Source organism: Sorex araneus, chromosome 5, assembly GCF_027595985.1.
Source record: "Sorex araneus isolate mSorAra2 chromosome 5, mSorAra2.pri, whole genome shotgun sequence".
NCBI lineage: Eukaryota > Metazoa > Chordata > Mammalia > Eulipotyphla > Soricidae > Sorex > Sorex araneus.
The window spans coordinates 133,393,292-133,418,867 of record NC_073306.1 but is presented as its reverse complement, the minus strand read 5'-3'; the positions used below and the strand labels follow the sequence as shown (position 1 = coordinate 133,418,867).

The following is a 25,576-nucleotide window of genomic DNA, read 5'->3' as shown; positions in this document are numbered from 1 at the left end:
CTTGTTTGTGAACACAGCCTTGTGTCTGGGGCCGGCAGGGGGCTGGGGTGAGGTAATGTTGGGGCCTGGCACGAGGGGCGGGGCCTGAGGGGAAATGCCAGGTTGAAGGTGGTGGAGGGAGGGGCCTGCTCTGATGCCATAATTAGGCTCGGGGTGAGCCGGGCATCTGGCTCCTGTATTACTGAACCTGCCGTGGGCAGGAGGCAGGGGAGGTGGGCAGATAGGTGGGCCCGGGATGCTGAGCGCCGGGCACAGGTTCCAGGCAGCAGCAAACACTGCGGGCATGCTGCCCCAAGCGGCTTCACGGGACAGGAGAGGAGTGGAGCTTCTGGGTCCCGCTGGAGGCGTGGTGGGGACCCCTCCCTCAGGGCAATCCAGTGAAAGGGGCCCCAAACTACAGAGGAAGTGACACAGTGAGAAGGTCCTTTGACTTAGGAGTTTGGGGGGGGCACCAGGAGTCAGGTGTGGGGATTGCTTAATTACAAATGGACAGGGGTACTCCCAATTTAGTGCTCGGCAGAGCTGCCAGGGATGGAACCCAGGCCTTCGACATGCCATGAGCTCAGCCCTTTGAGCTCTCCCTTGGGCCCAGGAAATGGATTCTCTCTCTGTTTCTGTCTCTCTCTCTGTCTCCCTCCCTCACTCCCTCCCTCCCTCCCTCTCTCTCTCTCCCCCTCCTTTCCTCCCTCCCTCCCTCCCTCTCTTACCCCCCCTATCTGCCCCTCCCTTTTCTTTCTGTTTTTGGGTCACAGCACTGCTCAGGGCTTACTCCTGGCTTTGTGCTCACGGATCGGAGCTGGGGGAGCCATCCGCAGTGCCGGGGATGGGATGGAAGCCGGGCCCACCGAGTGCCAGGCAAGTGCCCACCCGCTGTCCCGTGTCTCGGACCCTTATGGATGGATTTTCAACCTTCCTTTCCTCCCCGCCTCTGTTCGTTTCCTTCCCACCGCAGCAAAGGCCGAGGGCGGGGGTGGGCCGGGAGAGTGGGTCTGTGTGAAGGGGTCGTGTGCGTGTGTGTGTGCACGCGCGCGCGCGCGATAAAGGGGGGCGAGAGGGTCGAGGGGGGTCTGGGAGGCCCAGCCGGGCTCTGGGTGGCCCCGGGTCCCCTTGGTGTGAGGCCCGGCGCGGGGGGCGTGCAAGTGGGGGGAGGTCTGAGCGGGGTGGGGGGCGCTGCCTGCCCGGGGGCCTCTCCCGGGGGCGGGGAGCGCGCGCGCGCGCGGGGGCCGGGGGCGGCGTCCGGGCGCGCGCACGGCGGGGCGGGGGGGCGCGTGGCCGGGGGCGCGCGTGGGGGGCGCGCGGCGCGGGCCGGGGGCGGGGACACTGCGGCGGCGGCGGCGCCGAGCGGGGCCCATGGTGCGGCCGTGTCCGTCGGTCGGGCCGCGCGGGCGGCTCCGCGCGTGGCCCGGCGCTCGCGAGCTCGCCCCGTCGCTGCGGACCCGGCCGGCCCGGTGCCGCCGCCTCCTCCCGCGGGGCGGCGCGGAGGCCGGCGCGGGCGGCGCGGGGGGCGCGGCGGCCAAGGCGGGCGGCGCGGGCGACATGACGGACAACATCCCGCTGCAGCCGGTGCGCCCCAAGAAGCGGATGGACAGCAGGCCGCGCGCAGGGTGAGCCCCGGGACGCCCCCGGCCGCTCGGGACGCCGGGCCGGGCCTGGCAGGTCGGCGGCGCCGGGCGCGGCCCCGCGCGCGGTTCCCTGCGGCCGGCTGGGGCACGGGCCTGGGCCGCGGGCCGGCTCTCCCGCGCCTCCCCCGGGCGCCCCCACCTCCCCTGGGCGCCCCCACCTCCCCCGGGGTCCCTCTCCCTGCTCCCCCGGCTCCCCCCGGACCCCTCTCCCGGCTCCCCCGGGCTCCCCCCGCCTTCCCCGGGCCCCTCACCGCACCGGGACACCCCCCCCGCGACACCCCCGCCTCTCCCGGACACCCTCTCCCATCTCCCCCGGGACCCCCACCTCCCCGGGGTTCCCTCCCCGTCTCCCCCGGGCACCCGCGCGTTCCCCCCGGCTTCCCCCAGCTCCCCAGGGGCCGCGCCTGGCCGGGCACTGTCTGCCGAGCCCCCGCCCCGCGGCCCCTGCGCGCTGCCCCTCGGAGGCCGTTTCTGCCCAGCCCGGGGCGCGCGGGCCCGCGTGGGCCGCGGGAGGCTGGGCGGGGAGGGGGCCCTCGCGGGTGGATCCGTGACCCCCCGCGACCCGAGAGGGTGGAGCCGCCGGGCGATCCCCCGCGGTGACCACCTGCTGTGTCCCCGTTTTTTCCCCCTCCCCCCCGCCGCCGGGCCCCACGGTCGCCGGAGGGTGGGGGCGCCTGGACGTTCGCCTACTGGGAGAGGGCGGTGACCAGTTGGGGTGGGGGCGTGCGGCGGGGGACCGTCCCTGGCGACACTTAGGGAAGCCGAGGGTGGGGGCGAGCCGGGCCCGCTGCAATTGGGGGACCGGGAATGTGCTTTTCCCCAGGGTTGTGGCCCAGCCCGCCCTGTTGTCGTGTTTGTCCCCGCCCTGTCGCTCCCTCTCGGCCTGTCCCCGCCCTGTCCCTCCCCCACCGCACCCTGCGTCCCTCCCCCTAGAGGCCTGTCCCGGCCGGCGCTGCCGGCTCACCCCGCGGGTGGCTTTGCCAGGTGGAGGCTTTATCAAAGGGAGCAGGAGAGGCGCCAGCTGCCATCTTGTGGGGTCTTTGTCCCCGTCCCCGGCCACGGCCACGGGGCCCAGGCAGCCAGAGGAGGACGCAGCTCCGCACCCCTGCGGGATGGGGACTGGACCCGGAGTCACTGCCCCAGGGTGAGCCCGGACAGCCTGGAACCTCAGCCTTGGCCACTGTTAATGACCACCAGCCAGACGCTCGCTGGCTCCTAATTCATGCCGAGGCCCCCCCTACCCGTCCCCCCCACAGGCACCCGGACAGGCAGGGGTGGGGGTGGGGGTCTCCCCTGGGGGAACTTGAGAGGTCCCTTCCTGCTGAGGGCAGTGTGCAGGGGGCGGGGTATCCACTTCACTTTGCCTAAGTTTTCATGTGCAGAAGCTCTCAGCTTCTGGTTCGGCTCCTGGGAGAAAAAAAAAATTGCAGATGATTATTTAGAAGGGTTGATTTCCGGGATAGAGAAACAGGCACCCCTCATCTGGGGCCCAGAGGGAGCCCTGTTTTTTTTTTTTTTTTAAACAACAAAAAGAATGGATTTCTATTTGGTGTTGGGATGGAGGGGCTGTTGCTGTCTGTCTTTGGAACTTGCCACTTTTGGAATTGTGTGTTCGCAAAGAGTGACGCGCGTTCACATCCGGGTTGTGTACTTGGAGGCCCTGGGGCGTACGTGTGTGTTCTTGAACCTGGGCTGCGTCCGGGGGAGCAGGCGTGTGGCGGAGGCTCTCGGTTTCCCCCCCCCCCCCAGAAGGAGTGCTCAGCGGGCTGCCTTGAGATGCCAGGTTGGGGGGGGGAGGTGATGAAGGGGACCGGGCTGGCAGCTGGAGAATTCTGTTTCTGGCCTTGGGACGGCCGTGGGTTTGGGAGTTGAGTGATGTTGGTTTCCCCGCCTCTTGAGACTGCAGAGGGCCTGGTCCCTGGAGAACGAGCACAGGGCTTGAAGCCTTTGCCTTGCCTGCTGCTGACGCCGGTTCAGTCCTCAGCCTGCGCCTCCCCCTGCCCCAAACTGCCAGGAAGGATCCCCGAGCACTGCTGGGTGTGGCCCCAAACCCAAGCCACCAGCATCAAATTCCACCTGGTGGCTCTAAACTAGAGGAGGTTTTTTTTGGGGGGGGGTCACACCTGGTGATGCACAGGGGTTACTCCTGGCTCATGCACTCAGGAATTACTCCTGGCAGTGCTCAGGGGATCCTTTGGGATGCTGGGAATCGAACCCAGGTCAGCCGCGTGCAAGGCAAATGCCCTACCTGCTGTGCTATCGCTCCAGCTCCATAAGCTATAGGAATTTTGTGGTGGCTTCGGGGCGGGGGGGGGGGGATGTGCTGGGTCATACCCGCACTGCAGTGCTCAAGGTTTGCTTAATCCTGGCTCAGTGCTCAGGAATCACTCCTGGCCTGGCTGGGGGCGGGAAGGGGAGGGAAACCTCTTTGGTGCCAGGGATCGAACCCGGAGTGGGTGTGGGCATGGTAAGCGCTTCCGCAGTCGACTGTCTCTCCGGCCCCTTCTCTGGTTTATCTCTCCATTGAAACCTGTGAAAGAGAAGTGAGGGGATGGAGCGATAGCACAGCGGGGAGGGCGTTTGCCTTGCACAAGGCCGACCTGGGTTCGATTCCCAGCATCCCAATGGGTCCCCCGAGCACCGCCAGGAGTAATTCCTGAGTACAGAGCCAGGAGTAACCCCTGTGCCTCGCCGGGTGTCTGGTCAAGCCGCAGGGACTCCCCCTGGGGAATATCCTCACCCCACAGGGGCAGTGGGGGTCTTTCCTTTTCTCCCGGGGGTGGGATGGGGGGTGCCTAAGCCGTGCTCAGGAGTCCCAGGGCCCCTGCTGGAGACGCTCCACCAAACCAGGTTGGCAGTTGAGGGCGAGGCCCGAGGATGCGGTGCCACACGTGTTCTGGGCTGCCCAGAGAACCCCCAGACCGTGCCAGCAGCGTTCGGGGCCTCGGGGCTCCTCCCCGCTCCGTGTTTAGAAGCCCCTGTGGAGCCGGGGGTCGAATAATCCGGGCCAGCTGCTTGCAGGGCATGCGCCTTCACCCCAAACTCTCTCCGGCTCCCGAAAGCCGGATGATCTGAGGAAAGCCATCCCTGCTGCAGGAGAGCCCCGGGTCACCATCTTCACCTTGCATGTGGTCAGCCCCGGTTCAGTCCCGAGCACCCCGTATGGTCCCCTGAGCACTGCCAGGCGGGATGCCTGAGTGCAGGGCCGGGAGGAAGCCCCGAGCACCTCCATGTGGCCCAAAACCCCCAAACCAAACCAAAACCAAAAAACCCATAAACCAATAACAAAACCCCAACCACCCTGCCCCCAGACCAAACCACCACAGGCTTCCGGTGGGCGGCCCCTCAGGGATTGCCAGCAGCGGGGCCAGGATTGTCTGGGCGTAGCGGGAGGCTGAGCCCGGCTGCCTGCAAGAGAAACAGCCTTGGTTTCTTCAGGTGCATTCAGAGACTGTGCAGCCCGACATTGAAGTAACGTTTCCAGACTGTTTTTGTTTTTGTTTTGTTTTGTTTTGCTTTTTGGGTCACACCCAGCGATGCACAGGGGTTACTCCTGGCTCTGCACTCAGGAATCACTCCTGGCGGTGCTCGGAGGCGCATTTGGGATGCTGGGAATTGAACCCGGGTCGGCCGTGTGCAAGGCAAATGCCCTCCCCGCTGTGCTGTTGCTCTGGGCCCCCCCCTCCCCGTAGCTGCCCGCCTTCTGTCTGTAGGCCTGTGCCGCCTGCATGCGCCCACTCTGTGGGAGTGTTTAGAGGTTCCCTCTCCTGGCTCTGAGTTTTCTGTCCAGGGCTCTGCCGCGTTTGTTTATCCGCTCAGCGAGCCGGGCCCTGGGATCCCTTCCAGTTTGGGACTGTTGATGATAATGTGGCCGGGAACATTCCAGACTGGCTCCGTGCTTTCATCCCCTTTCCCGCCAGGAGGGTCCGAGGGGCTGTTTATCAGTGCCCTTGGTCCCGCCTGCCGTGCCTTGCCTGGCTCCTATCTCTCAGGCCAGGCCCGCCCGCACCTACCGGCCAGCTCGCCCCAGGCTCTGCCCCCTTGGGACTCTCAGCCTGCCCTCTGCCCCTGCCCCCCTGCGCCCAGGCTATTGGCCGGCGGTGAGGAGGGCCCTGGCAGAGACGTGGTCAGCCCCGGGGAGACCCAGGACTGTCCAGCCATCGGCCGAGGAACTGCCTTCCTGTGGCATTTTCAGTTCAGATTTGAAATGATTCGAGTTCAGGGGCTGGAGTGATAGCACAGCGGGGAGGGCATTTGCCTTGCACGCAGCTGACCCGGATTCGATCCTCAGCATCCCATAGGGTCCCCCAAGCACCGCCAGGAGTAATTCCTGAGTGCAAAGCCAGGGGTAACTCCTGTGCATCGCTGGGTCAGACTCAAAAAGCAAAAAAAAAAAAAAAAGAATGAAATGATTTGAGTTCATGGGGCCAGGCAGGGGGTTCCAAGCGCTGGGCACCGGGTGGCATGGCGGGCCCCGGGTTCGGTTCCCAGCACCGTGTGGCCCCTTGGGTGGCCTGGAGCCGCCCTCTGGAGTTACCACGTGTGTGTGGGCGAGGCAGTCCAGGGGCTGAGGCCTTTTTTTTTTTCTTTCCTTTTGGGTCACACCTGGTGATGCTCAGGGGTTATTCCTGGCTCTGCACTCAGGAATCACCCCTGGTGGTGCTGTGGGGACCCTATGGGATGCTGGGATTCGAACCCGGTCAGCCACAGCTGCCACCTGGCGTCTCAGCTCCCCGCACAGCGCTGCGTCCGGGTGGGTGCCTGAGTGGCAGCTAACGGAGCTCGATTAGTGTGACCCCCCCCTCAGCCACGGCACAAAGGAGGGTGACCCCGGCAAACGTGGGACTGGTACGTGCCACCCCAGGGAGCCCCTGCCCGACACCCAGCCCGCGGCTCTGCCCGTCCCGGCACTGGGGGAGGGGGGCCACCGTCTGCTCTGCACCGTCTCCTCGGCGCGAGGACCTCTAGCTGTCCAACCTGTGTTGCGGGGGACTATGTGGTGGCTGGGGTCACCGCGAGGGTCGGCCTCAGACAGGCCGTGTCCCTCCCCCGTGCCGTCTCTCGGCCCCGGCTCTGCTGTCTGAAGGGCTTCTCGGGACCAGGCGGGGCTCGGGGGGAGCTCAGGAATTGAGGGGTGGGCGCGGGAGAGGGGAACTGCTCGCAGGCAGAAGAGACAGCCAGTGCCTCGACTGCCTCGTCTCTGCCCGTCCACGAGGGGCTTGATGGGGACGGGAGTGGCAGGTGGGGGGGTTGGTAGAGCCTGGGCAATCACTTTGCTTTCACTTGATTTATTTTTGGGTTTGGGGTCACAGCCGGCGATGCTCAGGGATCACTCCTGGCTCTGCCCTCAGGGATCACTCCCGACAGTGCTTGGGGGACCCTATGGGGTGCCGGGGATCAACCCGGGTCGGCTGCGTGCAAGGCGAGTCCCCTGCCCATTGCACTATTGCTCTGGATCCTGGTTTTCATTTTTTTTACTTTTTGTTTGTTTGTTTTGAGGCCGAATCTGGAGATGCTCAGGGGTTACTCCTGGCTCTGCACTGAGGGATCACTCCCGACAGTGCTCGGGGGACTGTACGGGAGGTGGGAATCGAATCTGGGTCTGCAGCGTGCAAGGCCAATGCCCTCCCCGTTGTGTTCTCACTCCAGCCTTTTATTTTATTTTTATTTTATCTTTTTTTTTTTTTTTTTTTTGCTTTTTGGGTCACCCCTGGCGACGCACAGGGGTTCCTCCTGGCTCTGCACTCAGGAATTACTCCTGGCAGTGCTCAGGGGACCCTATGGGATGCTGAGAATCAAACCCTGGTCAGCCGCGTGTAAGGCCAACGCCCTACCTGCTGTGCTATTGCTCCAGCCCCTCGTTTTTATTTGAAACTCAGACCCAGTGCCCGGGGAGCGAGCTTACAGGAGCAGCCCGGATTTTGATCCTCGGTACCTCATGGCCCTCCCTACCTGCCCCCTGCATTGCTGGCTGAGCACTGAACTATCAGGACACACTGCTGGGCTAAGTATTGCCTGGAGTGACTCCTGGGACCCCTGAGCCGTTGGGAAGTGCCCCCTCCCCACAAGGAAGCCCCACTAGGCCAGTGTTCTGGCCAAGGCTTTGTGTGTATGAGTTGTCTTTGCTAAAAAAGAAAAAAAAATCGGATATGCTGGAGAGAGAGAGTAGAGGACGCCGAGTGGGGAGCCTGGTCTGTCTGATCCCTGACACCCCAGAGGGTCCCCCGAGCACTGCCAGGAGGGATCCCTGAGTACAGAGCCCTGAGCACTGCTCCGTGTGACCCCCTAACAGATGCAGCCAGTCCGGTGTTTAATGGACAGGCAACGGTCAGCAGCAGGTGGCCGAGGCTGCGGACACGCTGCTGTGGGGGTCTTCTTGCAGGTGACCGAGCATCTCGCACCCGCGGCTGGTGCATCGCGTAGGCGGGGCAGAGCGGAGGGGGACGTGGGCGGGCAGGACCACCTGAGGGACGCAGCAGTGCCCGGCTGGGTCTGGAGCGCTTGTCGCAGCCTTGGGGCTCTGGGCTGCAGGGCCCGGAGTGCGGGTGGTCTCAGCTTGTCGTGTGTGTGTGTGTGGGGGGGGGGGGCGTGCTCCTCCCCTCGCAGCCCTCCTGGATGGGCCCGGGACCCCAGGGTGGTGTCTCCAGCCGCAGCCCCCCCGCCCACCCCTGCCCCCGGCTGCCTTGGGCCCGTCATGTCCCATTTCCGAGGTTCCTGCCTGCCCAGTCCTGGTGGGTGCAAGCGGGCTGACGGCTGAGGGGAGGCTCAGGGGAGGGAGCCCCCCAGGGCCGGAGAAGGGGGTCTCGTGTGCGGCCCCTGCGCCGGGCGGGGAGAGGCGGTGGGCGTGGTCTGGCCCCTCTGCGCTGTGGACTGTTGGAACCGGAAGTTCTTTTGTTTGTTTTGGGGCCACACCCGGTGTTGCTCAGGTCCTGCTCTCTCTGCGCTCTGGGATCACGCCTGGCGGGGTCCGGGGGCCAGGTGGGGTCGGGGGGCCAGGCGGGGTCGGGGGCCAGGCGGTGCTGTGGCCTGCCCGGGTCTCCAGCCCGCAGTTCTTTACATCTTCTCCCAGATGAAGACATGGGGGTCCCTCGAGGGCTGGCCTGCGCTGATGGCCACTTTGGTAGTGGACACAGAGTGTCCTCAACGCTGCACAGGATGACAGGCAGGGGCTGTGCTTTCACTTAGGCGAAGGGAAAAAAGGCTGGGAGACATTTTTGTTTTGGCCACGCCCACCAGGGCCCGGCGCTGACTCCTGGCTCAGTGCTCAGATCCTATGAATGCTGGGGACAGAACCGGGGTCGGCCGCGTACTCAGTGAGCACCCTCCCCGCTGTCCTATGGCTCCGGCCCCGGGCTGGGCGACCCTCCCCTGAGGCCCTGTGAGCCCTCCAGCGGTGCCTTTTGCTTTCTTGGGGAACATGGACTCATGGGCCTGGTGCCCAGCCTGGCACAGGCTGCCCCCCCCCCCCCGGAAAGGAGCGCGGTTCCTTTTAGGGGCCTTTCTGTTGGGGCCTGGTGATACTTGATTTCTCTTGCTTGTGACAGGAAGTTTCTTGCTAGAGCCGTTTAATGTCCATAACACTTGGCCTGGCGCACAGCTCAGTCATTTTGTAACTAAATGTTTCTCTGATGTAATAGCCTGACTCCTAACGACCATCATACATAGTATGTAGCAGCGTAATTGTGGGATGTAAACATGTAGTTTGTGAGTGCATGGTCGTGTCTCAGTATGTCTGATGGCATGTGCGTGTGCTGCTGTATGTGACATGTATGTGGGGGGTTGGGGAGGGGGCTCGGAGGACTGGAGCGCGTGGCTCTGGGGTCCGCTCCTTCCTGGGCGACCTCTCAAGCACGGCCAAGTCCAGAATCCGAAGGCCGGGCCGGGGTGATAGCACAGTGGGGAGGGCATTAGCCTTGCTCGCGCCATCCTGGGTTCGATCCCCGGCATCCCGGTGGGTCCCCGAGCACTGCCTGGAGTGGTTGCTGAGTGCAGAGCCAGGAGTGACCCCTGAGCATCGATGGGTGTCATGACCCAGAAAGCAAAAAAAAAAAAAAAAAAACAAACCCAAACCCAAAACCCCACAAACCCCAAGCCCTGAAAGAGGTCAGTCATCGTCCCTGGATCTGGCGGGTCAGAGGGTGTCTGCACCCAGGGGTCACTCCTGTGGGTGCCAGGGGTCGATCGTGGGCCGGCAGTGCGCAAGGCCGACGCCCTCCCCACCTACCTGTGAGCTGCTCCTCTGCGTGGCTCCGGAACAATGGCCCAGTGGTCCGTGTTCTCGGCTGACCCCGGGTGCCCAGCGGTCACGTGGCGGGCTGGGGGCGGGCGGGGAGAGAAAGGCTCCTTGTGAGGACAGGGCTGGCGCGATGCCAGCCGGCGAGTTCTCTGGCGCCAGACCAGCGCTGGGCACGGGCCTGCCGGTTGAGCCCTCCCAGAAGGGGGTCGGCGGGACCCGCTCCCTGCCCGGAAGGTGGGCGTGTGGCCTCCCCGATCCCTGTGGGTTCCCAGGCCTCGCCCCAGCCCACCTGGGGGCACACAGAGGGGGTGGGCGGGGCCTCCCTCTCTCCCTTCTCCTCTCTCCCTCTCTCCTCTCTTCTCCTCCCTCTCTTTTCTTTCTTTTTTGCTTTTTGGGTCACACCTGGCTCTGCACTCAGGAATTACCCCTGGCCGTGCTCAGGGGACCATATGGGATGCTGGGAATCAAACCCGGGTTGGCCGCGTGCAAGGCAAACGCCCTACCTGCTGTGCTATCACTCCAGCCCCTCTCTTTTCTTTTCTACTCTCCCCTCTCTCCCTCCCCTCTCCCTCTCTCTTTCTCTCCTCCTCTCTCTCTCCCTCTGTCCAGCCACATTCCCTGCAGTATTGTCCTAAAGGTGCCACACCCTGTTGTCTGGTGTGGGGGGAGGAAGAACCCGTCAGACGAGAAATCCCTGTTGAGAAATCCCTGTCCTGGTTCTTGCCTTCGGCTGAGTTCGACTCTCCAGCTTAGTGACCCGGGACCTCGGCCTGCGGGGACGGGGGCGTGGGAGGGCCTTGGAGGGCGCTGGACAGCTGCCTGGCGTGGAGGTCTCCGGGCGGGATCCCCAGGGCTGTGGGCCCCAAACCCCACCCCAGGCACTGCCTCGCTGGGGCCAAGCTCTGGACCCCCAGCCCAGCTGGCCGGGTCTCACGGCAAGAGGCCTCGCGCCCCTGACCACTGCTTGTCCCCCCGCCTGCCCCACGCTCATCTCGGTGCTGGCCAGGGCCCTGGTCACTCCCTGCTCACAGACGGGCCTCAGGGCCTTGGCCGATGCTCCTGGGAAGAGACCAGGACGGGAGGGGGGGAGGGGGCGGGGCAGGGGGAGGCCTCAGGACTCAGGGAATGTGGGCTCAGCTCACGGCCCCCTCATACCCCACAGCCTGCTTCCTGCCCCACCCCCTTGCTCTCAGAGTCCCTGGACCCAGGGACAACAGGAAACTTGTCATTTCTGGTGATTTCGGCAGGTGTGGCCTCTCCCGGTGAGCGTGAGGCTTGCTTCAGTGTAGGGCCTTAGACGGCAAATGGACCGTGCTCAGGATCACTCCTGACCCAGTGCTCAGGGCTCACTCCTGACCCAGTGCTCAGGGTCACCCGACTCAGTGCTCAGGATCACTCCTGACCCAGTGCTCAGGGATCACTCCTGACTCAGTGCTCAAGATCACTCCTGACTCGGTGCTCAGGGATCACTCCTGGATGTGCTTGGGATCATAAGTGGTGCCGGAGATCAATCCTGCAAAGCAGGTGCCTTAACTTACCCTGCTCCATCTCTCGGGCCCCCTCAGTGATATTAAGCCTTTACTTGGGGGCCTGGGCAGTTAGCGCTGCCGCTTGCCGTAGATGCTCCTGGTGTTTGAGCTTTTCCCCTGAGCCCAGAACCTTCATTTCAGTGTTACTTTTGGGCCGCAGCAATAGCACAGCGGGGAGGGCGTTTGCCTTGCATGCGGCCGACCTGGGTTCGATCCCCGGCATCCCATAGTGTCCCCCGAGCACTGCCAGGACTAAATCCCGAGTGCAGAGCCGGGAGTAACCCCAGAGCATCGCTGGGTGGGACCGAAAAGCACTTCATTGTTACTCTCCCCCCCACCCCTCGGTGCTGGGGGGTGAGGGGCCTGTCTTTGAAAAGGATGTTGAGTTCTCCACACTCTGCGGCTGGGTCTCTGGGGGGTGGGGGGGCTGCCGAGCACCCGCCCCTCCCCCAGGCAGCCTGCATCAGCCGCTCGTGCTCTGCCAGCAGATGTGCCTTCCAGATGTTTCCTCGGGCTGGAGTTCACGCGGTCCCATTGCCAGTCTGTCGGCACGTCCCTCTCCTCGGGTCCTTTGTCGCCGCTGTTTGTGCCTGTGGAGGGCGGGGGCTGGGGGGGCCTCACTGGCAGATCTGGGGGTCACGGCGGGCGGGGCCCGGGACTGACCTCGCCCCTCGCCAGGCCGAGGGGCGGGTGCTCCTGCCCGTCCCTGGATCGTGTTCGATTCATTTGCCGGGAACTACACCCGCTAACTCCAAGGCAGTGCTCCCTCGCCACCCAGAGCTGTTCCGTGGGGGTCACCACACTGAGTCTTCCCGAGAACCCTCCTCTCGGGGTGGAGACGGGGGATGGGTAGATTTTTCTCTCCCTTCTAGGATCGTTTTTTTTGTTTTGTTTTGGTTTTTGGGTCATACCCAGCAATGCACAGGGGTGATTCCTGACTCTGAACTCAGGAATTACCCCTGGCGGTGCTCAGGAGACCATATGGGATGCTGGGATTTGAACCCGGGTCGGCCGCATGCAAGGCAAACGCCCTCCCCGCTATGCTATCACTCCAGCCCCTCTAGGATCGTTTTGGTTTAGGACTTTGTGAACATTTTCCCAGGCGATGCCCGCTTTTTGCCTGAAACACTACTGTGACATGGGGCCACAGATGCTGCTGACCCCACCGGGTTCATCACACAGTTGGTTCTGAAATCACTTTTGGTTTCTGCGTGTCCAGAAACTCCGTTCTGTTGCCAGAGTTTCCTCTAGAGTTGAGAATGACACAGCCCAGTTTCCGGTTGGGGTTTTATTTGTGGGACTGAGGACATGCCCGGCGATGCCCAGGGGACCGTGAGTGCAGGGCCTCAAACCCGAGCTCCCTCGGGCTCGAGGGGTGGTGCAGGGGGTGGGACACTTGCTTGCACGTGCTGGCCCCTGGCTGGTCCTCGGGGCCACATATGGTTCCCCCCAAGGCTCATCAGGAGTGAGCACTAAGTGTAGAGCCAGGAGTCGGCCCTGAGCACTGCCAGGTGTGGTCCCAAAACAAAACCAACCATGAAACAAAGATCCTCTCAGCTTCCTGCACTGCTCCCTTCGAGCTGTTTTCTACAGCCTCTAGTTTTAGGGCTTTTTTTTTTTTTTTCTTTTTTTGCTTTTTTGGGTCACACCCAGCGATGCACAGGGGTTACTCCTGGCTCATGCACTCAGGAATTACTCCTGGCGGTGCTCGGGGGACCCTATGGGATGCTGGGAATCGAACCCGGGTTGGCTGCGTGCAAGGCAAACACCCTCCCCGCTGTGCTATTGCTCCAGCCCCCCTAGTTTTAGGTTTTTAAAAAATTCTTATAACAGATTTTTAAGAAATTGTGCTTCACTGTGAGTCTGCATAATCCCTCCTCCGCATCCTTTTTTTTTCTTTTTTATTGACTCACTGTGAGATAAAGTCACAAAGCCTTCGTGCTTGAGTTTCTGTCACACTGATCTGCCACCCATCCTTCACCAGTGCACATTTTCCACCACCAAAATCCCTGGTATCCCCCCCCACCCCTATTCCAAACCTTCCCCTGCCTGTGTGGTAGACAATTTCCACAGCCCTGCCCAGTGTTGGAGGTTTTTTTTGTTTTTGTTTTTTTTGGGGGGGTTTATTTTTGGCTTTTGGGCCACACCTGGTGGTGCTCAGGGGCTTATTCCTGGCTCTGCGCTTGGGGATCACTCCTGGTGGGCTCGGGGACCCTCTGGGACGCCCGGGATTGAACCAGGGCTGGCTGCATGCAAGGCAAACGCCCTGCCTGCTGTGCCATTGCTCCGGCCCCCAGGTTCGCTTTTTATCCTCCCCACTGGCATTGCCACTGCCGTCACAACCGTCACACACCCTGGTCCCCAGCAGCAGTGTTTTGGGGGTGGGCAGTCGGCAGGGAGCACTGGGATCGGGTGCCAGGCCTCGAGAGCCCCAGGGGACTCCCTCTCTCCCATCCTCTCCCCTCCTTCCTCCCCCTGATAGCCCTGTGGGCCACGGGCCGAGGGGGCAGCTGCGTCTCTAGCCCATCTGGTAGGTTTCCCCCTAAATAAAGGGATCTTCGGGCTGGTTGGTTTGGGGGCCACACCTGGTGATGCTCAGGCGTTACTCCTAGCTTTCGCACTCAGGGATATTACTCCTGGCGACGCTCGGGGGACCACACGGGATGCCGGGGATCGAACCCAGGTTGGCCGTGTGCAGGGCAACTGCCCTCCCCGCTGTACTATGGCTTCAGCCCCAAGAAGGAGATTTGTTGGGTCTTGATTTGTTTGCGGTGGTTGGGTCGCCCTGGGCAGTGCTCAGGGGTCCTTCTCGCCTCCGTGCTCAGGGCACCTTCTCTGGTCGCGATGATTCAACCCGGCGGGCTCCATGCATGCACGCCACGTGCCGTATGCCCTGAGCTTTAGACGTTATGCGCCGGGGGCTGGAGAGGGAACTGCAAGGGCACCTACATGTTCTGCCCGTGGGTTTGAGACCCCCCGAGCACAGGATCAGGAGCAGGCCATGAGCAAAGCTGCAGGAAGGAAACAAAATTAAGAAGCCTGGGCCGGAGCGATAGTACAGCGGGGAGGGCGTTTGCCTTGCACTTGCCTGACCCGGGTTTGATTCCCAGCATCCCATAGCGTCCCCTGAGCACTGCCAGGAGTGTTTCCTGAGTGCATGAGCCAGGAGTGACCCCGGAGCATCGCCGGGTGTGACCCAAAACGCCAAAAACAAAACAAAAACAAGAAGCCCCCAGCACACGTGTGTGCTCTGGAGGGGATAGGTGCGTGCCCATGTCTGATGTTCCATGGGGCTCCTCTCCCCTCACCCCTGCCCGCTCCCTGCCACTGCCTGGTCTCTCCCTGCCACTCCCTGCCACTCCCTGGTCTCTCCCTGGCTTCCCCCTGGAGGCTCGCAGCTGAGAGCCCGCGCTCCCGTTGGAAGCTGGGAAATGCAGCCATGGGCCGGAAGGATGGCACCGCGGGGAGGGCGCGCCTCGCCTCCCGCTTACCCGCGTACCCCTGGAGTGGGCCCCGAGCACCGCCCGCTGCACGGCCTCCCGAGGTCCTGGGGCTCCGAGCCCCGCGCTTGTCTCTGCCTCGGTTTGGCAGTTGGGACCGAGCCATCCGCTCCCAGCCACAAATGCCGCCAGCACGAATGCTTCCTGCTGCGGACACAGAAGGTGCCCTGTTGGGCTCGTGTCAGCTCTGCCGGCTTCCTGGTGCCCGCAGCACTGGCCCGGGCACGGCAGTGGCGCAGTGTCTCACCAGGGTCCCTGGGCCTGGCGCTCGCCGGTTCCCCGCAGCCTGGGTCAGCTGAGCGCTCGAGCTCCCGGGGCTTCCGCCGTCTCACTTGCCACCCTCCCCCCCCTTCACAGAAGCCTGCGACCCCCTCAGAGTCAGGGGTCCCCCCGAAAGAATGGGCTCTACAAAGAGCTGGTCAGTCAGGTTGGCATATTGAGTGGCTTGGCATCAAGATGGGCACATAGTAGCTGCTCATTAAATCTCACTGGGAGCAAGGGAGCGAGACCACAGCTCCCTGGCAGGCAGCCGCCTCCCATGCCCTGAGCTTTTTGGGTTTTCCACATGTATGGTTTTTGCACCAGACCCAGCGGTGTTTTGGGGTTACTCCTGGTTTGGTGCCTGGAGGTCTTAGGGGGACCAGGCAGTGCCTGAGACTGAACCTGGACCTCCTGCCTGCACTGCAGGAGCCTTGTCTAGTCTGCTCAGCCCTCCGGCCCGGCTTTGTCGGGGAACATCGCCCCAAAGGCCTGTGTTCTTCATTCCCCTGGGGGGTTCCCGGCACAAAGAGGGGCGTCTGGGTGAGCTCCGTGCTAGTCCAGGGGCTGGAAGAAGAAAAGTAGTGGAGGGGGCCGGAGCGATAGCACAGTAGGGAGGGAGTTTGCCTTGCACGTAGCCGACCCGGGTTCGATCCCCGGCATCCCATAGGGTCCCTAAGCACCTCCGGGAGTAATTCCCGAGTGCAGAGCCAGGAGGAACCCGTGAGCATCACTGGTGTGACCCCCCCCCCCCAAAAAAAGTAATGGAGCCTCCCTCTCTCTCTTTCTTCCTTCTCTCTTCCTCCCTTCCATCCTCCCTCCTTTTCTCTCCCTCCCTCCCTCCCTCCCTCCCTCCCTCCCTCCCTCCCTCCCTCCCTCCCTCCCTTCCTTCCTTCCTTCCTTCCTTCCTTCCTTCCTTCCTTCCTTCCTTCCTTCCTTCCTTCCTTCCTCCCTTCCTTCCTCTTCCTCCTTCTCTCTCTTTCTTCCTCCCTTTCTCTCTTCCTCCCTTCCTTCCTCCCTCCCTTCCTCACTTCCTTCCTTCCTCCCTCCTCCCTCCCTCCTTTTCCTATTTTCCTTTCTTCCTTCTGTCACAGCTGTACTCAGGGGTCACTCCTGGCTGGCTTGGGGGACCACACAGGATGCCGGGGATTGAACCCAACTTGGCCGTGTGCACGGCCCCTGCCGCTCCAGGCTCTTCTCTGAGGCCTGGACACAACTCTCGCGTCCCCCCTGGATGCCACTCGGTGGAGGTGTGTCCCATCTAGGTTTTGCCATTTCCAGTGACTTGGGATGAGTCCAAGGCCCCCGTCGTTTCCGTTCCCTGCATGCGCGCTGAGCTGCATCTCTGCTGTCCTCACGGGTACTGAGCCCCGAGAAGGAGCCGCCGGGCCTCACCCCGGGGAGCTCAGGGCCCCAGGAGGAGCCCGGAGCCCTCCCCGAGTGCCCAGCTCGCCCTTTGGAACAAAGTGTTTGACTTTCCAGTTGCAAGAGAAGTAGCCAGGAACTCCCGGTGGCAGTAGCTGGAATTATTTAAAGGCCTTCCCACCCTGCTGACTTTTGGGGACTTTATGTTGTTCATTTTGTTTTGGGGCCACGCCTGGAGGTGCTCAGGAGTCGTTCCTGTTGGTGCTTGGCTGAGCTTACAGCACGCCGGGGGTCAAACCCTGGTCGGGAGTGTGCAAGGCGAACACCCTAGCTGCTGTTCTATTGCTCCAACCCAAGTTCATTTTCTGAAGGGGTCGCACTGGAGGTGTTGGGGGCAGCTGTGTGGGGCCTGGGGTGGAACTCGGGGCTCACGCCTGCTGCATGACCACCCTCTGCTGCTCATCGAGCACCGCCCCCGACCTGCATTTTTATTGAGTGACTATTATGGGGACACGATTCCTATCCAGGTTTGTTCTTACACGGGGAGGCCGGCTTGCTCATGCGCTTCACGTCTCACTCGCCTCCCGGGCTGGAGTGCGCAGGTCCTTGAGGGGCGATGGGCTCTCAGGGTGGAGTCTGAGTGGTCCTCTGCCTGCCCCAGATGCCAGGCTCCCTCCCGGCCGCAGGTCTGCACACGGGCCACGGCTTGCACGTCACTCTGGGTTTGGTGCTCCCGTCCCTTGCTGAGTCACCCTCATCCTGCAGCTGCTGCCGGGTCCCGGGCAGGCAGGGGTGTGGCTGAGAGCTACTGTGGGCGGGGGCGGGCTCTGGTTGGGCGCTGGGTGCCGAGAAGACCAGGCCTGTGTGGGTGCGGAGCGTTTGGTCTGTCCTGTGACGCTGGGGCCAGATTCGAGGCCCAGGTCAGGGCTCAGGGGGTGCTTTTCCTCTGGTTTGGGAGTTACACCCGGCCGTGCCCAGCTCTGGCTGCTGGCTCTGCGCTCAGGGATCACTTTACCAGGGTTGAACCCGGCGTCTCCTGCAGGAGGGGATGTGCATTTTTTTGGGGGGTCTACAGGGGTTACTCCTGGCTCTGCACTCAGGAATAACTCCTGGCGGTGCTCAGGGGACCCTACGGGATGCCGGGGATCGAACCTGGGTTGGCCGCGTGCAAGGCAAACGCCCTCCCTGTTGTGCTACCGCTCCAGCCCCCTCTTTTGCTCTTAAGATGTGTTTGTTCTGTCACCCTTTGTGTGACAGAACAAGTCTCTCCAGGACTTGGCCCAATGATTCCTTCTGTGTCATTCTAGAGAATTTTTTTTTTAATGAAAAAAAGTGGAATGTTATTCACCTTCACTCAATTTCATTGAATTCAGGGTTCAAGTTTAATTCATTCCAAGATTCGTTATTCACTTTAAGACCTTTACTAAAATATTACTAGCAAGCAAATAAAAGGTAAAAAAATTAGCGAGAGCATCTGATGAAAGGAACCAGTGGGTCTTCCCTAAGGCCAGGAAGACAAGGGTCCCACGAGCACCGGAAGCAGAGTCACCATCTGTGCCTCCAGCTGAGCCATGGGCTTCCATGGAGATCAGAGATCAGAGCAGCAGGGCCTTTGCACGAGGGGACGGTGGTCCCGGACAGGCCCATCCTGCTCTGCGAAGAGTTTCCGGTCACGGAAACAAGATGACTGCGATTTAAGAGGGCGAGAAAACGGTGAAAGCCTCACTTGTCCTTGTGGGCCTTGACTAGAGAATTTTTATCTTTTTCTAATAATTATTATTTTGCTTTTTGGGTCACACCAGCAATGCTCAGGGGTTACTCCTGGCTCTGCACTCAGGAATCACCCCTGGCGGTGCTCAGGGGACCCTATGGGATGCTGGGAATCGAACCCAGGTCGGCTGCGTGCAAGGCCAACGCCCTCCCCGCTGTGCTGTTGCTCCAGCCCCCTTTGGGTAGTTTTTGAATGAAGAGGAAGCGCGTCCCTCATGCTCCCCTTGCCCCCATTAGGCATCTGTGCTGGAGGTGGGAATCGGGGGATGGGAGCCGCAGTGCAGGGCTAAGTGCTTGCCTGGCCCGTGGCTGACCAGCTCCTAGTCACCCTCAGGAGCGAGCCCTGTTCACCTTGGGTGTGGCCCCCAAACTGCAACAGTAGCCAAAGGGCTGGCATTCCATCCTTGTAGCGGTGCTGTGTGGGGGCGGGTGCCCCAGGCCCCAGGGGCTGTCCAAGGAAGGGTCACCATGTACCTGTCACTTGCCAAACTCGGGGGCACTGGGGTGGACAGTGCCAGCGGCCACCCGGGCAGAGACGGACCCCGGGCGGTGCTGCCCCAGGCCAGGGCCTCTCCTGGGCTGTTGATATTCAGGGTGGGGCAGGCCTGCATCCGCTCTACTGGAGGCTGGTGAACTCTGGACTTCCCCTTGCACACCTGCCCCCTCCCCCCGACCCCGGGACAGCAGTGGGGACAAGTCCAGGCATCTGGGATCACTGAGGCCTGGGGCGGGGAGCCCACCCCGTGCCCGCTTGGGCACCCCTGCTGCAGCCCGGCCTCTCCACACCTCTCCTCCCTCTCCTTTCCCAGAGTGAACAGAGCCCCAGGGCTCCCGGCAGGTTGCGGGGAGCCCAGAGACGACCTCTGGGCAAATATTGACCCAGCGGGGGCAGCTCCTGGCTACATTTGTTACCTTTTCTAGAAACATCGGTCCCTGGCGCTCCCCAGGAATGTTAGCTTCCCCAAGCACTTCCACCAGGCTGTGGGGCCCCTGCACCGCCGTGGCTCCCGTGGGCTCTGGTGGTGGCCAGAATCTTTGCTTTCACTGATTTCGTTTGGACCAGGGATAAGGCTCGGGCGGAGAGACTGCCTTGCGTGTGCCAGGCCCTGGGTTGGATCCCTGGCCTTGCAGGGGGAAAAAAATAATTGTGGGGGCCGGAGCGATAGCACAGCGGGGAGGGCGTTGGCCTTGCACTCGGCTGACCCGGGTTCGATCCCCGGCATCCCATAGGGTCCCCCAAGCACCGCCAGGAGTGATTCCTGAGTGCATGAACCAGGAGTAACCCCTGAGCATCGCTGGGTGTGACCCAAAAAGCAAAAAAAAAAAAAAAAAATTGTGGGACTCAGTTAAATATAGCTTGGGGACCGTTCCGTTCCCAGCTCAGCGCTGGGCGGGGCCGAGAGTGGACCCTGGACCACCGCTTGTGGGGCGGGTGCTCAGCCCTTAGAGTGCCCCCTGGCCCCCTGCCCCCTCCAACCCCCCAAGCCCAGCGTGAAAGACGCTCAGACCCCATCCGAGCCCTCTGAGGCTGGTCCTGCCGTGTGCCGCGTCCTGCAGGTGGACCCGGGTCGGCCACCTTCGCGGCAGGCGCCCTCCCCACTGTGCTGTGGCCCCGCCCCTCTAACCGACAGCTACAGTGGTGACCACAGTCCCGGCTGGTTCTGTGCATGGGTCAGCGTGTCAGTGGGATGGTGTCAGCTCATCTGTCCCCTGTCAGGTTTCCCTGGAGGCGGCTGTTTCTGTCCCGACACCGTCCTGGGGGGCCTCTGCCCTCCTGGCTCCTCGCTGTCCCCTCTGCTCTGCCCAGTGTCCCCTCTCAGTGCTGGGCGGGCCCACGGGTCACCCAGTGTCCCATCCAGCCACACACACATTGGCTGTTGCCAGCGCGGGCAGAGCCGTGCCCCCCCCCACTAGTGGTCACGCCCAGTGTGCCCCTTCCCCAGCAAACTCACCCCCCCTTTCCCACTTCCGTTCTTGCCCACTGTGGCGTCCTGTCGGCCAGCTGGACTTGAGAACGGCCCCGGTGGGCACGGGGCCCGCTCCAGCGTTCTCCCCGGGTTGTGTCCCTGGCACCGCCGCCCGTACCTGCGGGGTGTAGCCCTGCTGGCCCTGGGCTCGCCGGCATCTGCCCCACCTGCCTGAGTTTGGCCAATTATTGCCCTCGTTTAAGAAGCGCACCTGTGGGGCCAGGGCCGTGGTACAACGGGAAAGGCTCCTGCCTTGCACACGGCAGACCCGGGTTCGATTCCTGGCATCCCGTGTGGTTCCCCTGAGCACTGCCAGAAATGGTTCCTGAGTGCAGAGCCAGGAGTGACCCCTGAGCATCGCCATTGTGACCCACCCCCCAAAATAAATACATAAACAGCATCACCTCCAGACTGGCCGGATAGTACAGTGGGTAGGACACTTGCCCTGCACGTGGCCAACCCAGGTTCGATTCCTGCTACCTCCTAAGCTTCCTGGAGCACTGGCCAGGAGCAAACCCTGAGCACCAGCAGGTGTAGCTTCAGGGGGCAGGGCTGAAGCCAGGAGCAACCCCTGTGCATCGCCGGGTGTGACGCCCCCAGGGCACCTCGAGATGTGACCCTAAATCAAAATGTGGGAGACTAGGCCTTCCCTGCTGCCCCGTGTGTGGTCCCACTGTTTGTTGGGACCCCTTGCTCCGCCCAGGAAGGGCCCAGCTCGTCTTCTGCACACCCCTGGCCTTGCCAACCCCCTCCCCCCGCCCTGTGATACTGGGGTCCTCCCTCCACGCCCGCTTCTTGTGGTCTGAGCGCCCAGGGCGGGTGAGTCGGTCCTGGGCGTGCCGCGTGCTCTTCTGGCGGCTGCTGTGACGGGAAGTGGCCGGGATAACGATCCGTCAGAGCCGGCGCTGGTGACGAAAGCCGGGAGACAGCAAGTCCTTGCTGTGTTCTGGCGCCGAGCCGGGGGTCCGACCTGGGGCTCCTTCTCAGCCCTCCGAGCGTCGGCCTGGCCCTCAGCCCTGTTTTATCTTCATCCAAACACCCAGTTTTGCAGCGTGATGGGAGGAAGCAGGAAGGAGGAAGCCACGGGGCCGAGCTGGCCCTGGAGGAGTCTCTGGCCCTTCACAAAGGCCTCCGTGTTCGGGCTGGCCAGAGAACCAGCGGAGCAGGACGGATGTCACCTCGGGCAGGCCGGAGCCGTGCCACAGAGCGGAGGGGCTGGCCGTGCACACGGCTGACCTGGGGTCGATCCCCGGCATCCCATAGGGTCCCCTGAGCCCCCGAAAGGTGATCCCTGAGTGCAGAACTTGGAGTAAGCCCTGAGCACTGCCAGGTGGGGCCCCCCACCCTCCAGCCCCACACAAAAAGACAAGTGACCTAGTAGACCCAAGGGAGAGGCAGGGGAGGAGGCATTTGCCTGAGGGCCGGAGGGATTAAGACAGCAGGCTGGGGGGCTGGAGCCATAGCACAGTGGGTAGGGCATTTGCCTTGCACTCGGCTGACCCGGGTTCAATTCCCAGCATCCCGTAGGGTCCCCTGAGCATTGCCAGGAGTAATTCCTGAGTGCATGAGCCAGGAATAACCCCTGAGCATCGCCAGGTGTGACCCAAAAGGCAAAAAAAAAAAAAAAAAGGCAGCAGGCTGGGTACTCACCTTGTCACATAGTCCCAAGAGTGACAAACCACCACCACCACAGCAAACCGAAACAGTGTCCTTTATGGCTCGGGAAATAGGGCGGCGAGTAGGGGGGAGAGGTCCTTGCAGGGGGGAGAGGAGCTGAGGGCTTTTATGCGAACTGAGGTGAGACCTAGGGTATCTACTATCAGGAACCTCAGACGCGTGGTCGCATTCACCCGGGTGACCCCGTCCTTGGCGGCGCACAGCATGCGTGGACACAGCGTGTGGTCCGCGCCTTCCCGGGAGCCCCACGCGTGTTTCTGGAACATTTACCCGACTGTGTCCGCCGGTTCCTGGGCACTGGACCTGCAGGGCTGCAGCTCTTCGGGATGTAGCTGTCTTACAAGTGAGGTCATGTGGTTTCCCAGCTCTCCCTCCCTCCATCTCTCCCTCCATCTCTCCCTCTCCCTCCCTCCATCTCTCTCCCTCTCCCTCCCTCCATCTCTCCCTCCATCTCTCCATCTCTCCCTCTCCCTCCCTCCATCTCTCCATCTCTCCCTCTCCCTCCCTCCATCTCTCCCTCCATCTCTCCATCTCTCCCTCTCCCTCCCTCCATCTCTCCCTCCATCTCTCCCTCTCCCTCCCTCCATCTCTCCCTCCATCTCTCCATCTCTCCTTCTCCCTCCCTCCATCTCTCTCCCTCTCCCTCCCTCCATCTCTCCCTCCATCTCTCCATCTCTCCCTCTCCCTCCCTTCATCTCTCCCTCTCCCTCCCTCCATCTCTCCATCTCTCCCTCTCCCTCCATCTCTCCCTCTCCTTCCCTCCCTCTCTCTCTTCCCTCTCCTTCCCTCCCTCTCTCTCTCCCTCTCCCTCCCTCCATCTCACCCTCTCTCTCCCTCCCTCCCTCTGTCTCTCCCTCTCCCTCCCTCCATCTCTCCTTCCCTCTCTCCATCTCTCCCTTCCTCCATCTCTCCCTCCCTCTCTCTCTCTCCCTCCCTCCCTCTCTCTCTCTGTTGATTCCTGGGAGCACTCCTGGTGGTGCTGAAGCAACCCTAGGGGGTGCCTGCTCTCTCCAGCCCCTGCTTCCGTGTGTCTGTGTGTGTGAGGGGGGCAGGGGGCCACGCCCAGCCATACCCGGGTTCTTCCTGGCTCAGCTCTCAGGAGTCACTCCTGGCAGGCTCTGGGGACCATATGGGATGCTGAGGATCAACCCTGGGTTGGCCTCCTGCAAGACAAACGCCCTCCCCGCTGTGCTGCCTCTCTGGCCCCTTTATGTATTTGTGGATTCAGAGTCCAGAGTCCCCAGCCGGCAGTTCTTGGCTCTCCGGGGCCTGAACTCCATGCAGGGGCAGAAGGGCCTGGTGTGGGGACTAGGCACTGGTGTTGGCCAGTTGTTGGATCCGGGTCAGGGCCATGTAGGCACTGTGCCATCTCTCTGACCCTCGCTCTGCTCATTTTATTTTTGCTTTTTGGGTCACACCCGGCGATGCACAGGGGTTCCTCCTGGCTCTGCACTCAGGAATCACTCCTGGCCGTGCTCAGGGGACCATATGGGATGCTGGGAATAGAATCCGGGTTGGCCGCGTGCAAGGCCAACGCCCTCCCCGCTGTGCTGTGGCTCCAGCCCCTCTGCTCATTTAAAGACTGTGGAGGGCGCCCTTTGCTGGGCGCTCCTGGTTTATATAACAGCTCCGAGCGCTCAAGGAATAATTTGATTTTTCAGCCTTTGCTGCCTTTCGGGAAGGAGTAGCGAGCATGTGAGGTGAAGGCTGGAGAGCACAGGGCCCAGTGGAGTGCAGAGGGGAGGCGCTTGCCCTGCAGATCCTGGTTTGATCCCCGGCACCCAGCATCAGCAGACACCAGCAGGGGTGGCCCGATAATGCGCTCCTCCTCCCCCCACAACTCCACAGCTCCTCAAGTGAGGCTGCGGGGGGGGGGGGGGCAGAGAGTACAGCAGCGAAGGTGCTTGTGCTGCCCAGGGCTGTCCTGGGTTCAAACTCCGGCTCTACATGTGGTCCCCCCCCCCAGCACTGCCAGGAGTGATCCCTGAGCAAGGAGCCAGGAGCAAGCCCTGAGTCCTGTCAGATGTGGTCATAAAAACCAAATCACAAAATTCATTCCTGACTGGACTAACCTGTAATATAAATAATATAAATAATAATAATAATAATTCTTTAAAAAATTTTTTTTATTGAGGTACTGTAATTTACAAAGTTATTCATAGCTCCCACCTTTACAGTCAGTCAAGATCAAATTCCATATGTATGGTTTACCCGACTTCAGATCTCAGCCTCATCACACATCACTCCCGCCTGGGCTCTGGGGCCATATGGGGTGCCAGGGACCGAACCCGGATCAGCCGCATTGCGAGGCAAACGCCGTAACCGCTGTCCTATCACTCTGGCTCTAATAATAATTCTTGAAGCTGGAGGAAATGATGTCTTCTAAACTGATGACTTTAAATAATGGGTATTTTGTTTTTGTTGTTGTTGTTGTTGTTATTTTGCTCTTTGGGTCACACCCAGAGATGCTTTAGGGCTTACTCCTGGCTCTGCACTCAGGAATTACTCCTGGCGGTCCATCGGGGGACCCTGTGGGATGCAGGAAATCAAACCCGGGTTGGCCGCGTGCAAGGCAAACGCCCTCCCCGCTGTGCTATCGCTCCGGACCCCGTTTTCTATTTCTAAGTCCCTTTTGTGAAAACATTTCCTCACGCTTCCATTCTGCACACAAGAGCCTGTGCATTTCTCGCTCTCTTTCTCTCTCTCACACACACACGCAGTGACTGTGCCTGGCAGGAGTGGTCCCCAGGATTCTCGGTCCCGCATCCTTCTCCAGCACCCGGGGGAGCCGGCGTCACGGGCTTATTATGGGCTGGGAGAGTCGCGGAGCGCTTCCTGCCCGGGGACGCGCGCGCCTGCCCGCCCGCCTCCGGCGCTCGGTCACCGGGGAGTGCCGGCTGCCCGGGGCCCGTGGGTGCGGCTGGCCTTTGGACTGATCCCGGGGGTCCTCCGTGCCCAGAAGAGGCCACGGGCAGGAGCTCCTAGGGGAGGGAGAGAGGGGCCGGCCCGCGCGAGCCACCCTGCCCGCCGCCCGCCCGCCCGGCCGGGGCGAGGATGCTATTTTTAAGAGCGCGGGGAGAGCGCTGGGTTTCATCATGGAAACTGTGAGCGTCTCGCCGGGCATCGGGCCGGCGGGCTCCCCCGGGGGGCCCTGAGGCCGGGCATCGGGCTGGCGGGGCCCTGTGCCCGCACCCCGGCAGAGGAGGGAGCAGGCGGCGGCGCCCACCAGCAATTATGTAAGTTGTTCTGCTCCTCTGGGCCGTGCTCGCGGCGGGGGGCTGGCGGCTGGACGTCACCGCCAGGCTGACCTCCCGGCTCCCGCCTTCCTGCGGGGCTGCCCTGGAGGGCAGGACGGGGCGTTGTCGGGGATGATGCTTGGTCCACCCTGAGCCGGTGGCACGGGCTGGCAGTGCCCGCGGTCGGTTCCTCCGCAGACAGCCAGGTGCGGGGGAGGGGCGGGAAGGGTGGGTCCGTGAATGCGGCCAGGAGAAGGGGGAGGGGCATGGAGACTGTCCCCCTCTCTTTCCTTTCATTATCTCGGGTGCCCTGCAGCGTGGCCAGCGCGGGGGAGGGGAAATACCCCGCTGTAGGAAAGCCGGGTTCAAGGAAACTCGGGTTTCTCGCCCCGGCCCCATCCGCCGCTCCGCTTTTC

At 62.3% G+C, this 25,576-nt stretch overlaps 1 protein-coding gene across 5 annotated transcripts in view; it reads left to right on the top strand.

Annotated features, from left to right (window-relative positions):
- The first annotated feature begins 733 nt into the window (after positions 1–733).
- ATP9A (ATPase phospholipid transporting 9A (putative)) overlaps positions 734–25,576 on the top strand; it is an 85,651-nt gene continuing 60,808 nt past the window's right edge. For 2 of the 5 annotated variants that reach the window (XM_055137725.1, XM_055137724.1), the window contains exon 1: positions 1,450–1,604. In XM_055137725.1, the coding sequence (XP_054993700.1) occupies positions 1,537–1,604 (68 nt within the window). In that variant the 5' untranslated portion in view covers positions 1,450–1,536. Of the gene's footprint in view, positions 856–1,449; positions 1,605–2,719; positions 2,767–24,765; positions 25,161–25,576 lie in introns of those variants that run through there. The other 3 variants (XM_055137726.1, XM_055137727.1, XM_055137728.1) reach the window with 3 other exon arrangements.